Source organism: Bubalus bubalis, chromosome 7 (genome assembly GCF_019923935.1).
Source record: "Bubalus bubalis isolate 160015118507 breed Murrah chromosome 7, NDDB_SH_1, whole genome shotgun sequence".
Classification (NCBI taxonomy): domain Eukaryota; kingdom Metazoa; phylum Chordata; class Mammalia; order Artiodactyla; family Bovidae; genus Bubalus; species Bubalus bubalis.
Genome location: NC_059163.1, coordinates 75,381,446 through 75,398,790, shown reverse-complemented (window position 1 = coordinate 75,398,790; position 17,345 = coordinate 75,381,446). Strand labels below are relative to the sequence as shown.

At 39.1% G+C, this 17,345-nt stretch overlaps 1 protein-coding gene across 2 annotated transcripts in view; it reads right to left on the bottom strand.

Annotated features, from left to right (window-relative positions):
* The window catches only part of ADGRA3 (adhesion G protein-coupled receptor A3), a 132,727-nt gene that overhangs the window by 13,425 nt on the left and 101,957 nt on the right, over nucleotides 1-17,345 (bottom strand). For both annotated transcript variants that reach the window (XM_025290244.3, XM_044946040.2), the window contains exons 14-16: nucleotides 17,083-17,291; nucleotides 3,090-3,214; nucleotides 1,912-2,035 (exon numbers count right to left, since the gene is read on the bottom strand). In XM_025290244.3, the coding sequence (XP_025146029.1) occupies nucleotides 1,912-2,035; nucleotides 3,090-3,214; nucleotides 17,083-17,291 (458 nt within the window). The remainder of the gene's footprint in view (nucleotides 1-1,911; nucleotides 2,036-3,089; nucleotides 3,215-17,082; nucleotides 17,292-17,345) is intronic.

Below are 17,345 nucleotides of genomic sequence, written 5' to 3'. Positions count from 1 at the left end.
CCACCAGGCTCCCCCGTCCCTGGGATTCTCCAGGCAAGAACACTGGAGTGGGTTGCCATTTCCTTCTCCAATGCATGAAAGTGAAAAGTGAACGTGAAGTCGCTCAGTCGAGTCTGACTCTTCGCGACCCCATGGACTGCAGCCTACCAGGCTCCTCCATCCATGGGGTTTTCCAGGCAAGAGTACTGGAGTGGGGTGCCATCACCTTCTCCAAGAAAAATTCCTACTCTACTATTTTTCAGAAGTATCCTAACTATCACTGATCCTCTTTACTTTCATATAAATTTAAAGACCATTTTATTGAGTTTCATGAAAAATTCTCTTATCTACAGATTAATTTAGGAGGAACTGCTACCTCTCTGATTTTAACTTTTCCTATCCTTGGACCTAGTGTATTTCTCCATTTATTTAGGTCTTCTTTAATATACACTAAAATTTTACCTGTAAATCTTGAATATTTTTATTATTTCTAAGTACTGGATATTTTTTGATACTACATAAATGTTACCTTCTCATTAATTATGTTTTCTCTTGGTTACATTTCTGCATACTAGCAGCACACTTCTGTATATTAAACTACATAAAAAAAACTACACACATAGGAAACTAAGTTTTCCTATTTTTCTAATAATTTATCTGTAAATTACTTTAGCTTTTCCAATGCCAATAGTCTCATCATTTGACAACAACTCAATTATTATTCCTAACTTACAGGTGAGAAAATTGAGACACAGAAATGTTAAATATTGATATCAGGATCAAAGATAATTGTAGTCCTATGTTCACTGCAGTGTTACAACATTCAAGAGCTGGAAACAATCTAAATGTCTATTGATAAATGAATGGATAAAGAAAATGTGGTGTATACATACAATGACATATGTATTCAGTCTTAAAAAGCAAGAAATCCTGTGACATACTACAACATGAATGAACCTTGAGGATATTATGTTAAATGAAATAAGTTAATCATGGAAGGAAAAGTACTGCATGATTCCACTGATATAAGGTATTTATGAAGTCAAGCTCACAGAGACAGAAAGTAGAATGGTGGGGCCAGGAGGTGAGGGGAAGGGATACAGGAGGTGGCCGTTTCGTAGGTCTAGTTTCAGCCACGCAAGATGAAAAAGTTCTAAAGATCTGCTGTATGTCCTTAATCACCATACAACACACTTAGAAACTGGTTAAGAGGGTAGATCTCATTATCTGCAATTAAAAAATAAAGTTGAACAAATTGCCCATAAAAACACTGGAAAAAGCAGAACTGAAATCCAAATCCACGTAGTCTGAACTGTGAATTTCTATGTGACACTGTTTGCTATGATGCACATAGAAAATAATATGCAAATAAATACAATTTTATCTATTTCCTACTCATATGTTAAGAAGTTTTGTTTTTTATACTTATACTATTAGAACACTGCCTACTAATGCTATATATGTAATCATTTACTTGAAATTAAGAGTTGGAAGATTTTTAAATTCTTCATATTTACCATACCTAGGAAGTTTCTTGTTTTTATATCTTATAGTTAAAATCTTTATAATTCCTGTTTCCATAAATAGATAAAATTTTAAAAATCCTGTCAGAAAATGTTACTTCTTCAGGTATATCAGAATTTTATAAATTTTAAAAATTCAATGTTTGTCATTATAACAGACATAACAAGCAGCACAAAATTCCCAAAGATAAAAAGACAAGCTCCATAAGTCATATATCCGTTGTGAAATTATAGTTCAGAACTTGAAGTATACTGCTGAATTATTTAAGTAACATTCAGGTTAACTTTAATTAGCTAAGGAAAAAAAAGCTTTAAAGAAACAATTTTCCTTTTACAGTCAATGAAACATACGAAATTACTTTTTAATACCAGTATATTTTTTTTATTTTACTTTTTCACTTTGACTTACAGCTTGGCAGACGCTGGCATTTCTAGTTTGACTTATTCCTCCCACAAAGACCACACAGGTCAGAAAAATATGAAAGCACAAATTCACAAGCATGTGCCAGCCTTTGAGACTGATTCTAATCAAACTGTTAAAAGAAAAGGGAAAAAATTAATACTCGGGTTAATATACCTGAAGCTGGACATCTCCAAGTTAACATACCTAATTCATACAAGGCCAAATGTAAATGTGCAAACATTTTATTAAACATATTATCACACACACGTACAGGTTTTGAGAAATCCCTCAACACAATACAGTTTCTTAACATTTAACTTTATACACTAAAAGACAAGTCAAATGGAACTACTACATCCACTAAAGGCTACACAAATTCTCCATAATAAGAAATACGTCCGCTTTTGTTAGTTATGATGTCTTATGACAGATGGATTACTTGTTTGCTTCCCAGAAATTTCTGCAAGGTGCCAATCTCTATTTTTCCTGACCTACTAGGATAACACGGTCTAAACAACCAATGCATTTCCTCGTGGCCTTTCATAATGAAATGCTCAAGTCTTTCTTTTTTATATCAAAATCTCCTTGTTTCTTAACTAAATGTCAAGAAATGTCATATATGTCCAGCTTAAAGAGGAAAATACATTCTAGCAAAATCTCTTGAAAGTGTATTTCTGCTTAGCAAATCCTTTCAGTTCATTATATCTTACCATAAAATAAAAATTTCTGTATCTTTGCCTCTAATTAACAAAAACCATATCCCACACTTAAATGCCACAAGCTTTCTTAAATGCCATGTGTAAAAGAGACTATCACAACAGGCAAAAATTTATGAAATAGAAATAATACCACAGTCTGGTTCTGGAAGACACCTCTGCAGGTAACCAGGCTCCACTTTTACCTCACCCTCATGCCCCACTCCCCAACACACACTTCCCGTGTTCTTTGCCAGGTACAAACCCAGCAGGGTGACTGGACGCTGCAGAAGATGAGTTTATTACCACGTGCACTTATTATTTATGTCTTGACTTGCATGAAGAAGGCCTGGAGGTACTCTGAAGTAACTGCCCTTACTTTGGAAGGACAGCATGGTATTAAATTAGGTATAAAATTAGGATAACATTTTATCCTAATTAAATGTGAAATAACGTCCACAGGCCTCTGCAGTCAGTTTCATTTCTTACCTGTGATGGTATACGTAACTGACGATGACCGCTAAGAGGCACAAGAGAAGAATGACAGCAGTCGTGTAGACCACAGGGTGCAGGAGATGGGCTGCCTGGGTGTAGAATTCGGATCCCGTCAGATCCTGAAGGGAAAATGAAAGCATTATTCTAGGAATGCTGCTCTGCACAGAGTTGTTGGGATTTTCTCAGGGGCTAAAATATACCGATAAAGAGAACTCTGGCCCTTGGATCTCTTCATTGTATCCAAGGGCTATGTTTCATGCCATTTTCCTCACATATTACTATGCCCTCCTAACTTGTACTGTGTTAACTACTCATGTAGTATGTATAGACACATACATGCACACATACACACACACTCTTCTTACAATAGACTATCTGCTTTATAAATGTGAACACTGACTCTCCTTTGAGGGTAGTGGAGAGGGAAAGCAGTGATTTAGAAGGTCAACCACAGACTTCAGCCTTTTTAATGCCCTTGGTTTCCATGATGGTTCAGACGGTAAAGAATGCAGGAGACCCAGGTTCGATTCCTTGGTCAGGAAGATCCCCTAGAGGAGGGAATGGCAACCCACTCCAGTATTCTTGCCTGGAGAATCCCATGAACAGAGGAGCCTGGTGGGCTACAGTCCATGGGGTTGCAAAGAGTCAGAAGTGACTGAGCGACTAACACTTCACTTTCACCCAACGTGTCACTCCTCATATTCACCAGCTAATAAGGTACAAGACAGCAGCAGTATCTCTGAGTCAATAAAGCCTAACCTCCCGCAGTCACGTTCAACACATATGAATGGACCAGACACTGTGCGAAGGACAGGGATGTAATGCTAACCCATGATTCTTGCTCTTGAAGAGCTGAGAAGTCACAGGGTCCTCAGACACACAATGAGATCATAACAATGTTTGATCAACATAAGGGCAGCCCTGTGACTGAGCGCTTAGAGATCAAATATCAGTAATAAAATCACTCACAGAGCATTTATCCTAAACCAGGCACCCTACACAGAATAACCCTATAAACTAGGTATATTGTTAGTCCCATTTTATAGCTTGAAAAACAAGCACAAAGAGGTTAAGGGCTGGGAAGATCAGATCTGAAAGAGTTTGTGGCTGCCAAGGCTCTGCTCCCTAAAACAAAGCAGACAGTGGCATCCTAAAACGAAAACATCATTCACCTAAAGGCTTCCTTCCTGACAAAGGACTGGGGCAAGCTTGGAAGATGTCTCTCCCTGGGCCCCGGACACCAAGACAGACAACCAGGGTGTCAGGAGAGAAAGCCACAGATTCACCAGGTCCTGTCACCAAATTCTCTTTCTAAATTGATTCTGAAAGCTAGAAAATGACAGCTGGACGTGGGAAGGAGTTCACAGTGGGATGCACCTCTAGTCAGGAAGTTATTAAGATAATTCTTGAAACCAGAAAAACCAAGATGATGAAGACAGGAAGAAACGGGTGAGACACACGAGGAAACTGATGACAACTCAACAGAGGAGGAGGAGGGACGGAAGCAGCACGCTTTCCTGGGAAGAATCAGTGCTCAACTGTGTATAATTACACAGCCAGAAAGATCTATCCGAACACCTTCGCAAGTCCCTCACCATTAACAAATGACTAACAGAGGCCACAAAGCCTGACAAAAGTCAGAATTAATGAGAAACTGGAGGCACAGGAGGGGAAATTCCACTCCAGCCCACGGTCAGGAGTCACAAGCCTGTACTTCATCTACGTATTTGATAAATGCCAGCTGGGTGACCACCATGGCCAGGCACTATGCCAAGTACCGGGTATTCAGGGAAACACAGGATCTCTTGGGGGCTGACAGTCTATAAACTAAGACCTGAAAGGGAAAATATAAGACAGAAACCTACAGCCACCATTCTGAACAACCTGTCCTTGTAAGATGCCCATGGTCTATGGTACAGTTTCAACATATCAATACTTGCATTCTGCTAAAAATCCAGAATGTTAGAAGAGAAATTCAAAGAAGACTGGGGCAACAAGAGCCAGTTAGACGCTAGCTGGAGTGGACAGATTCTCCCTCGTTTCTATGAAAAGCTTCTATTCCCATGGAGAATAAATAATTGAGGACAAACTTTCAGCGTCTAGGATGTGGTCTCTTCACTCTTTCTGTGCACTGCCTGTTTCCCAATCCTTCAGGAAATGTTACAAGAATACTTTGCCACCACTAGCTGTATGATCTGGGGCAGTTACCCCACAGTCATCTCATCTGGCAGGGTCTGAGGAAGGGGCAGAACCTGTGTATGCCTGCCTTCCACAGGCCTTTGCAGAGAATAACAAAACACAGGTGGCTGGATATTATCCAACAAAACATCAGACAAACTGCCAGTTCAGTTCAGTTCAGTCGCTCAGTCATGTCCAACTCTTTGCAATCCCATGAACCGCAGCACAATAGGCCTCCCTGTCTATCACCAACTTCCGGAGTCCACTCAAACCCATGTCCATCGAGTCAGTGATGCCATCCAACCATTTCATCCCCTGTTGTCCCCTTCTCCTCCTGCCCTCAATCTTTCCCAGCATCAGGGTCTTTTCAAATGAGTCAGCTCTTCTCATCAGGTGGCCAAAGTACTGGAGTTTCAGCCCCAACATCAGTCCTTCCAAAGAACACCCAGGGCTGATCTCCTTCAGAATGGACTGGTTGGATCTCCTTGCAGTCCAAGGGACTCTCAAGAGTCTTCTCCAACACCACAGTTCAAAAGCATCAATTCTTCGGTGCTCAGTCTTCTTGACAGTCCAACTCTCACATCCATACATGACCACAGGAAAAACCATAGCCTTGACTAGCTAGACCTTTGTTGGCAAAGTAATGTCTCTGCTTTTGAATATGCTATCTAGCTTGGTCATAACTTTTTCCAAGGAGTAAGCATCTTTTTATTTCGTGGCTGCAATCACCATCTGCAGTGATTTTGGAGCTGAAAAAAATAAAGTCTGACACTGTTTCCACTGTTTCCCCATCTATTTCCCATGAAGTGATGGGACCAGATGCCATGATCTTAGTTTTCTGAATGTTGAGCTTTAAGCCAACTTTTTCACTCTCCTCTTTCACTTACATTTTATACAATATTTATGGTTAAAAGAATTCAGTTTTTTCAAAAGCCAATGAATGTGACATAGCATGAGCAGGGAAGCTGGATGTTGACACAGAGGACCCAGACTGTTAAAACGCCAAAGTAGTCCTGGAGGAAGGAGTAAGTACTACTGACTGTCGCACAGGGGCATTTTTGTTGTCACAATAAATAGACCTTTCCAAATGAAAGAGAACCCCTGGCAAGGTGTGAAGAGCCAGAGAGTTAAGAGCTCAAGCTTTGCAGGCCAAAGGCAAAATTGAGGTTATTATGCAGGTACTTATTAACCACTTAAAATATAACCTTTAAAACTTGGAAACCATTTCTAGCTTTCCAGCATTTAGAACATCAAACAAACAAATGAGAGCTGACTGGAACAGGCCTGTGGATCAAATATTTGCCAGGGTTTGCAGACTCCATTACTGGTGTAAAGGAGACAAATCAAGTTAACAAAAACTTGATCTTGTATCTTGATGACAAAATGTAAGAGAATTTAAGGCCGTATAAGACAACTGAGAAGATCAGGATAGGAAAGAAGAGAAGTTAAAGACTAAAACAAAAGAAGTAAAGTAGAAATCTTAAGTCAAAATTATTTTCAATTATATCCATCAACAAATAGAGGCTTTGTGATACTGTAACAAAAACACAGGTGAAAGGAGTCCATAAGCACACATTTCCAAATATAGAACAAATGAAGCCCTGGCGATGCAATGTGCAGCAAGGGGCTACAGTTAATAATAATACAGAAGTTTGAAAGCTGCTCAAAGAGTAAAGCTAGTTTATACCATATGAGAAAAAAATTGTAACTGTATACTGATGGATGTTAACTAAACTAGACTTATTGTGGTGATCATTTTGTAATATACACAAATACTGAATCATTACATTGTATACCTGAAGCTAATAAAATGTTGTATGTCAATTATACCTCTACTGAAAAAAAATCTACCTGTTCAGGAAGACACATATCAAAAGACTTCAATCTCTTTAATTTCACAGAAACCCATGATTCTTGCTTTTATTCTCTTTTTATAAACCAAATCCCTTCCATTACAAAAAAATTACCAAATACATTGTCCAAATGGCCACTAGGAGACACCCATGGAAGAAAAGTACAAAGTGTCATTCACATTTGCAATACAGTGATACATAGCACAGGAAAAGTCTGCCTCTGGTGCTTATTCAACCACAGTCCATCACTAAATGGTGATCTTAATCACTCTTATATATGGTACAAAGTTTAAGGGCTTCCCAGATGGCGCTAGTGGTAAAGGACCCACTTGCCAAAGCAGGAGACATAAGAGACGTGTGCTCAATCCCTGGGTCAGGAAGATCCCCTGGAGGAGGGCATGGCAACCCACTCCAGCATTCTTGCCTGGAGATTCCCATGGACAGAAGAGCCTGGTGGGCTACAGTCCATGGGGTTGCAGAGTTGGACACAAATGAAGTGTTATTACTACTACTACTAAGTTTAAGAAAACAGGCCAGAAAATGGAAAGTAAAGTTCACCAAAATAAACTGCACCAATTCAGAGAATATTAAAACATGTAAAAGTGTGTTAAAAACTACAAAAGTACTTATTATTAAGGAACCAAATAAACGGAAGAAGAGCTTTTGAAATTTTTATTAACCTGATAGAGACTGATACATTTACAATAGTTTTAGCCTGAGAATTACTAAATATAAGATCACTGCTGCTGCTGGTGCTGCTGCTAAGTCGCTTCAGTCGTGTCCGACTCTGTGCGACCCCGTAGACAGCAGCCCACCAGGCTCCCCCGTTCCTGGGATTCTCAAGGCAAGAACACTGGAGTGGGTTGCCATTTCCTTCTCCAATGCATGCAAGTGAAGAGTGAAAGTGAAGTTGCTCAGTCGAGTCTGACTCTTAGTGACCCCATGGACTGCAGCCTACCAGGCTCCTCCATCCATGGGATTTTCCAGGCAAGAGTACTAGAGTGGGGTGCACTAGCAGTTTTAAATAATTCACTGGCATCACATCAATAATAATTATAAATTAATTATGGTTTAAACTCATCAAGATCTAAACAATGGAAGGAAGACCAAAGAAAAACATCTCAGTTTCCCTCTGTCAGAGTATAAGTATTTTAAAAAGAGTTTGACAATAAAATTTTAGAATAGATTTAAAATTAAAAATGTCTTTAAAAAAATTGAGATCATGTCTGTTTCTTTTAATTTTTCCCCTAAGAAAGAAGGAATCATTTCAAGATTTTAATCCTCCTAACACACACCACCACCCTTATAGCAGAAACTGAAGAGGAACTAAAAAGCCTCTTGATGAAAGTGAAAGTGGAGAGTGAAAAAGTTGGCTTAAAGCTCAACATTCAGAAGATGAAGATCATGGCATCCGGTCCCATCACTTCATGGGAAATAGATGGGGACACAGTGGAAACAGTGTCAGACTTTTATTTTTTTCGGCTCCAAAATCACTGCAGATGGTGACTGTAGCCATGATATTAAAAGACGCTTACTCCTTGGAAGCAAAGTTATGACCAACCTAGATAACATATTCAAAAGCAAAGACATTACTTTGCCAACAAAGGTTCGTCTAGCCAAGGCTATGGTTTTTCCTGTGGTCATGTATGGATGTGAGAGTTGGACCGTGAAGAAAGCTGAGCACCGAAGAACTGATGCTTTTGAACTGTGGGGTTGGAGAAGACTCTTGAGAGTCCCGTGGACTGCAAGGAGATCCAACCAGTCCATTCTAAGGGAGATCAGCCCTGGGTATTCTTTGGAAGGAATGATGCTAAAGCTGAAACTCCAGTACTTTGGCCACCTCATGCAAAGAGTTGACTCATTGGAAAAGACTCTGATGCTGGGAGGGATTGGGGGCAGAAGGAGAAGGGGACGACAGAGGATGAGATGGCTGGATGGCATCACTGACTCGATGGACGTGAGTCTGAGTGAACTCTGGGAGTTGGTGATGGACAGGGAGGCCTGGCGTGCTGCAATTCATGGGGTCACAAAAAGTCGGACACGACTGAGCGACTGAACTGAACTGAACACACACCATACACAAAAGTCAGTTCCGGTCGAATCACAGACCTAAATGTGAAAGATAAAACACATTTAAAGCTTCTTAAGGCAAATAAAGGAAAATAACTTCATAATTTGGGGGTAAGCAAAGACTTCTTAAATAAAACCCACTAACTACTAAAAAAATTTAGAAAAATTAGAAACTCTGCTTATAAAAAGACAACATTAAGAAAAAAAGAGGCATGCCCGTAGACTAAATGTTTGTGTCACCCAGCTAAAATTCACATGTTGAAACCTAACCTCCAATGTGATATTATCTTGAGGCAGTGCCTCTGAGAGGTGATTAGGTCATGAGGGTGGAGCCCTTATAAACATGATTAGTGTCCCTGTATAAAAGAGACACCTGAGAGTTCCCATGCCCCCTCCACCACAAGAGGACACAGAGAAAGGACAGCATTTATGAAGCAGGAAGCAGGCCTTCACTAGACAAAGAATCTGCTAGCTTCTTGATCATGGACTTAAGCCTCCAGAACTATCAAGACCAGCTTGACAAGCAGGGTTTTTGAAAGCACAATGCGGCGAGAGAATAAAAAACGAGACACAAGAATTTAGAGAAAAGCGAGGATCAGGGGACCAACACGGCTCCAAGGTGAAGGTGCCGAAACTGAATCCAAGTCAGCTTTATTATACTTTCAGCTGTGAATGAAAGAATAAGCGGGGAGTTAAACTATAACTCCTGTGGCCTTCAGGGCCAAAGAATAAAATGATCATGAACCACTGAGTAATTAGGAAACAGTAATCAATAACAAATCAGTAACTAAGACTAATATTTTTATCTGTAGATTTTTTCATCAGATACATAAAACATGTGACTCTGAGACGCCAGTTGAGAAACAGTCTGGGGTCAGTTTTCTGACCCCAGGATCATATCTTGTTTTCAAGGTTATGAACTGTTCCCTCTGGACTTGTTCCAAGACTCTCATGCCTTATAGCATCCAGTTTATCAACAATTATAAATTTCTTTTGCGGCCCTTGCCAGAGCCTGCTTTTTTTTTTTAATTCATCCTGACTCCTACAAAAACTATGAAAAAAAAAATTTTTTTTCTTCTGTTTGTAAATGACCTAGTCTGTGATATTCTGTTGTAGCAGCCTGAACTGATTAAAACAAGTCATGAACTGGGAGAAGATTTTTGCAACACATAAATCTAACAAAGAGCTCCTATTCAGAGTTCATGAAGAATTCCTATAAGCCAGTAAGAAAGCAAAAGACAATCAAATTAAAAATATGTAAGATTTGAAGAATAACTTCACAAAAGGGCTACTCAAACCATAATATGAAAATGAAGAGGTACTCGATATTATCAGTTACCAAAAAAAAAACAAATTTTTTTTTTAATTTTTATCTTATTTAAATTTTAAAAAATTTTAAAGACTGAAAAAACTTAAAAAATTAAAACCACAATGATCTATCACAGCACAGCCACAAGAAGACTAAAACTAAAGATTGAGAATACCAAGCACTGGGAAGGATACAGAGCAATTAACACTCATTACTGGTGAGACTGTACACCAATAAAATGAGTTTGATCAATTGCATGGCATTACTTCTCACAGCATACAGATGCCTACAACTTAGCAATTCCACTCCTGTATGCACATGTCCATCAAAAAACATGTTCCTAAATTATTTTGTTGTTGTTGTTCAGTTACTTAGTCATGTCTGACTCTTTGCGACCCCATGGACTGCAGCATGCCAAGCTTCCCTGTCCTTCACTATCTCCTAGAGTTTGCTCAAACTCATGTCCATTGAGTCAATGACGTCATCCAACCATCTCATCCTCTGTCACCTCCTTCTCCTCCTGCCCTCAATCTTTCCCAGCATCAGGGTCTTTTCCAATGAGTTGGTTCTTCACATCAGGAGGCCAAAGTATTAGAGCTTCAGCTTCAGTCCTTCCAATGAATATTCAGTGTTGATTTCCTTTAGGATTCACTAGTTTGATCTTCTTGCTATCCAAGGGACTCTCAAGAGACCTCTCCAGCACCACAGTTCAAAAGTATTATCAATTTTTCAGGACTCAGACTTCTTTATGGTCCATCCATACATGACTACTGGAAAAACCATAGCTTTGACTAGACAGACCTTTGTCAGCAAAGAGATGTCTCTGCTTTTTAATTCGCTGTCCAGGCTTGTCATAGCTTTCCTTCCAAAGAGCAAGTGTCTTTTAATTTCATGGCTGAAGTCACTGTCCACAAGTATTTACAACAGCTTTTTCTTGATATCCAGAACCTCACAACAACTCAAAAATCAATCAATGCACAAATTCTGATATCTTTATACTATGGCCTGTGTGTATGCTAAGTCGCTTTAGTCGTGTCTGACTCTTTGTGACTCCAGGGACTATAGCCCACCAGGCTCCTCTGTCCATGGGATTCTCCAGGCAATAATACTGCAGTGGGTTGCTATGCCTTCCTCAGGAGATCTTCCTGACCCAGGGATTGAACCCACGTCTCTCACATCTCCTGAATTGGCAGTCAGGTTCTTTTACCACTAGCACCACCTGGGAAGCCCATAAAATGGCCTACTGTGAAGGAAAAAGAAAAAACAATAACCTGCTACCACATGTAAAAACAAAGACGAATATCACAGACATAATGATGGGAAAGAAACCAGACACAAAGAGTGCATGCTGTACAATTCCAATTATATGGAATTAAAGAGCAGATGAAGCTTATCTAGTGATACACATCAGAAGGCTATTTCTTCAAATGACACTGAAAATTTACTAGAAAGAAACATATCAGAGCTTCTGAGTGCTCAAATAAAAGTCTTGATGGCAGCTAAACATGTAGGTTCACAGGTAAAAATACCATTAAGCTATATAGTTAAGATCTATGAACATCGATCGATAGCTCAATTTAATGAAAAAAGGAAAAGTTTTGGTTTCCCTTTGATTATCAATTTACTTCAGATAATTTATGATACAGATTTTCTAATGTGTAAAATCATTCTATACACAGAAATTATTATAACACAAACAATATAGAAGAATGCCCAAATAAATGATGGTAAGGTCATAAGTAATATTCAGAGACAAAAAAGAACGAGAAAGCTCTCTAACACTAATAAGGAAGTGTTCAGAAAGGAAATTCAGTAGTGGGATTAAGAAGACATTTCTGGAGTTTGAACTCCAACTCCACACTGACTACCTTTGTCAACCTGGTCATGTCATGGTCCTTCACTTCTCTATGCCTTGGTTTCTCCATCTGGAAACTGGGGGTAATAATAGTAGCATCACATTTCATGATGTGTTTATGATGACCAAATAGGTTAACGTAGGTAAAGATTTAAGAGAATCCGGTGCATTAAGTACTTAATAAAAATTAACCACTGCCATCACTACCCTCATATCATCCTAAGAATATCACCAACACAAGGCAGCATCGCCAGTGCTAAGACATATTGTTCCATGGTTAGCATCATCCTTGTATAAGACATACTGCTTCACGGAAACAGGCATGGTTTAGAATGTTTGTAGCATGCTACCTTCATATAAACATGTAAGGAAATAGGATCATGTATTCATTTTGTTGTAACATACGTGAAAGTCCTTCGATAATGTGTAAAAAAAAAAAAAAAACTATTAAGGGTTATCTATTCTGTGGAGATGACACCCCCCTTATGGCAGAAAGTGAAGAGGAACTAAAAAGCCCCTTGAAGAAAGTGAAAGTGGAGAGTGAAAAAGTTGGCTTAAAGCTCAACATTCAGAAAACGAAGATCATGGCATCCGGTCCCATCACTTCATGGGAAATAGATGGGGAAACAGTGGAAACAATGAGAGACTTTATTTTTGGGGGTTCCAAAATCACTGCAGATGGTGACTGTAGCCATGAAATTAAAAGACGCTTACTCCTTGGGAGAAAAGTTATGACCAACCTAGATAGCATATTCAAAAGCAGAGACATTACTTTGCCAACAAACGTCCGTCTAGTCAAGGCTATGGTTTTTCCTGTGGTCATGTATGGGTGTGAGAGTTGGACTGTGAAGAAAGCTGAGCGCCGAAGAATGGATGCTTTTGAACTGTGGTGTTGGAGAAGACTCTTGAGAGTCCCTTGGACTGCAAGGAGATCCAACCAGTCCATTCTAAAGGAGACCAGCCCTGGGTGTTCTTTGGAGGGAATGATGCTGAGGCTGAAACTCCAGTATTTTGGTCACCTCATGTGAAGAGTTGACTCATTGGAGAAGACTGATGCTGAGAGGGATTGGGGGCAGGAGGAAAAGGGGACGACAGAGGATGAGATGGCTGGATGGCATCACGGACTCAATGGACGTGAGTCTGAGTGAACTCTGGGAGTTGGTGATGAACAGGGAGGCCTGGTGTGCTGCAGTTCATGGGGTCGCAAAGAGTCGGACATGACTGAGCGACTGAACTGAACTGAACTGATTCTGTGGAGAAGAGACAACAGAGTGTCAGGAGTTTAATTTCTCACTGTACGTTAATTAGAAATAATTCAAACATTTGATCCATGTGAGTATAATACCTACTTAAGAATTATATAAACAATGCTAACATTCATGTTCAATTACAGAGTAAATGAAACCACAAGTTTGCCTTGAAAAAAACTAGAGATGTAAAAACAAATGAGTGCTTTCTGGTTTCATGTGTTTCTAGGTGAATATAGTAACAAAGGAGAATCAAAATATAGTGGTTATTTATCTTCACTACTAATACCAATTAAGTAGTAAGTACTACCACGAATAGTCTGGCCCTTCTCATTCAGTTTTTTTGTTCCCTACTGACCTCTGGTCAATTGGTTATTTCTGATCACATAATTCAAACAAACTCTATTTCTACCTAACTTTTTTCTCTGAGAACTTAGAATATAAATAGTTATTGCAGGATGCCTACTCAACTATGTTATCTGTCTAGAACTATGAATATCTATTTGAGATTTAAAAACAAATATATTCTTTTCATTTCATTTTCTAATTACACTTTTTTTTTAAACCACAGCAGGAAAAGCTTTATGAGCTAGCTGCAAATAAAGGAATTTAGACTTGCTAAATAAAATCCTACATTAAAGCAGTTCTCCAAAAAAAAAAAAACAAAAAAAACATAGGATTTTATCTATTATTCAAAACAGTGTCAGGCAAAGAAAAAAAGATGTTGACTTCCAATTTCTAAAGCTATGTTTTCTAACTCAGACATGACTTTATTTAAGAGTAGGTATGATTTCATTAACTTTGCCTTCACATTTCATCAGCAACTCTAAAAATGCCATATACTAACTTTGACAATTTTGTCAACAATTTCAGATCCTTTTCACCTTGCTACCTCTAGGTGGCACAGTTATATTTAAGAAGAGAGAAAGGATATTCTTTGAAAATAGAAAAAAAACTTAGTGCTGTATTTTAGCTTTAAGAATTGTGTATTACATTTTTTTAAAAGATTAAAAGTATGAAAGATAAAAGAATAGCTTATTTCTTCAAGAAAAGGATTATACTAATTTAAATTGTGGAGAAGAACTGCTAGGAAGTTCAAAAATAGATATTTTAACTGGTATTAAATAAAAGTTTCACATGGTACAGTATCATGTCTTGAACACTGAAGCTTATAAAATGCCTTTCGTTGTGTGTCTGCATTTCATTTCTCTTGCCCAACTTCTTCTAGTTAACTACTAAAAAAATTTCAAATGATGCTGCTGCTAAGTCGCTTCAGTCGTGTCCGACTCTGTGCGACCCACCAGACTCCGCTGTCCCCAGGATTCTCCAAGCAAGAACACTGGAGTGGGTTGCCACTGCCTTCTCCAACACATGAAAGTGAAAAGTGAAAGTGAAGTCATTCAGTCGTGTCTGACTCTTTGCGACATCATGGACTGCAGCCTACCAGGCTCCTCCGTCCATGGGATTTTCCAGGCAAGAGTACTAGAGTGGGTTGCCATTGCCTTCTCCTCAAATGATGCTGCTGCTGCTGCTGCTAAGTCGCTTCAGTCATGTCCAACTCTGTGCGACCCCACAGACGGCAGCCCACCAGGCTCCGCCGTCCCTGGGATTTTCCAGGCAAGAGTACTGGAGTGGGGTGCCATTGCCTTCTCTGAAAATGATGCTACCTCTCTCTTATTTCTCCTTCAGTACTTCTCAGTTCCACATTATTTTATAATCAAAACCTGAACGAGAAAACACTTTTAAACTGAAAGAGCAAATGCTTCATATTTTAATTACTGCTTCAAGCATTCTTTGAAAGCTGACTACAAAACAATAAAATGTGAACTTACAGAAACCAGACTTAGACTTACAGAACTCAAACATCTATTTGTGAAGAGAATCCTATACTATTAACACTAAACCCAAAAGGAGCGATGACTTAGATCCAAACAGCTGAGCTCTTTCCTAGTGTAGACCCCACCCACTGTCTGCTGGGTTAAATAACACACACATTAATCCTTCTGCCCTGACTGATAATCGACTTACTCCTTCACCTGTTCAGGACACTAGGTAGGTAGCCTAATTTGAGGAGTAAAGAGAAAACCAAAATACAGAGCTGAAGAAACTACTCCAATTAAAGCATGCTTCAAGACCATTTCCAGTGAAAATGCTCTTTTGTAGTTTTAAGAAAAGAAAATTCACTTAAGAGTAAAATATATCATGTTTCAAGATTATTTGGTGCTTTGATAAAATATTATCTAGATAACAGAAGATTCAGAGCTGGTGGCAGAAATCAAAACGTAGGCATCCTCACTCCCAGGCTAGCCTCAAGCCATTGCTAAGAAATGTCCTTCATGTTCATCAGCAATTTCTTCCACTCTGCTCTAAATGCATGTATACACGCTTCAGGATGTCAGTATCTTAGAATAACCACAATATGCAATAAAAACTAGTACAGCTAATTTCATAATTATCAACTCGGAGATCAGATTCACATAAATGACTCATTAATAAAAAGATACGCTAATAACTAGCTATTTCACAAAAGATTAATAAATACAAAAATAGTAAATAACAGAAAACATTAACTTGATTAGCATTAAAATTGAAGACATTTGTGTCAGGGTTGCTGCTTGCAGCAACTAAACTGAAATTATCACCATTACTCTAAATACAAAAGGAATCGTAAAAATTATGATGTGTAGTCGGAGAGGCACTAAATAGCAAAGTATGAAAATCTCTCACTATTCATTGTGTGAATGTGAAAGTGTTAGTCGCTCAGTCATGCCTGACTCTGCTGCCCCATGGACTGTAGCCCTCCAGGCTCCTCTGTCCACGGAATTCTCCAAGCAAGGATACTGGAATAGGTATCCATTCCTTTCTCCATGGGATCTCTTGACCCAGGGATCGAACCCATGTCTCCTGCATTGTACTCAGCTTCTTTACCGTCTGAGCCACCAGGGAAGCCCCATTCACTGGGTGAAGAAAGTGAAAGTTGCTCCGTCTTGTCTTCACGACCCCATGGATATACGGTCCATGGAATTCTCCAGGCCAGAATATTGGAGTGGATAGCTTTTCCCTTCTCCAAGGGACCTTCCCAACCCAGGGATCGAACCCAGGTCTCCCACATTGCAGGCAAATTCTTTACCAGCTGAACCATCAGGGAAGGCCTATTTACTGTGTATGTTTGGGCAAATGAATCACTCTTGATTAAGAGTTGGACAGCGTGTTTCCAAATTTTAAGGTCAAGGTCTAGTTGAATTGATTGGCTTAAAGTTTACTGAAAATTCCCATACCAAATTCAATCCCATACATTTCACTTAGTAGTAACTCAATTTCCCTTTAAAATCAGAATGACACCAAATATCACCTCTTCCTTAATTAAGGGAGCAATTTATGTGAAAAGTTAAAAAAAAAAATCTTCATTTGAGCTTAACTATGCATAGGGAAGAAATTCGAATGCTTAGTGTTTATGCATTAACAACTGCCATACCATTAAAACTGCATAGTTACTAAGGGAGTAGCACTGAATGGTAGTGATATTTTCGTCCGAATAGAGTATATGGCACCCATCGGACTTCCAGCCTCCTTGTCCATTCAGCAAATCGAAATCCCACTGGGCAGCCACAGCATCTGCTCCATGTGCAATTCGACGCAGCGTCACATTAACGGGGATGTGGTGGGTATCAATGTTCACACCATCTGGAGGAAATGGGAAATAAAAATATTTCTGAAACAAATTTCATGAACAATTAA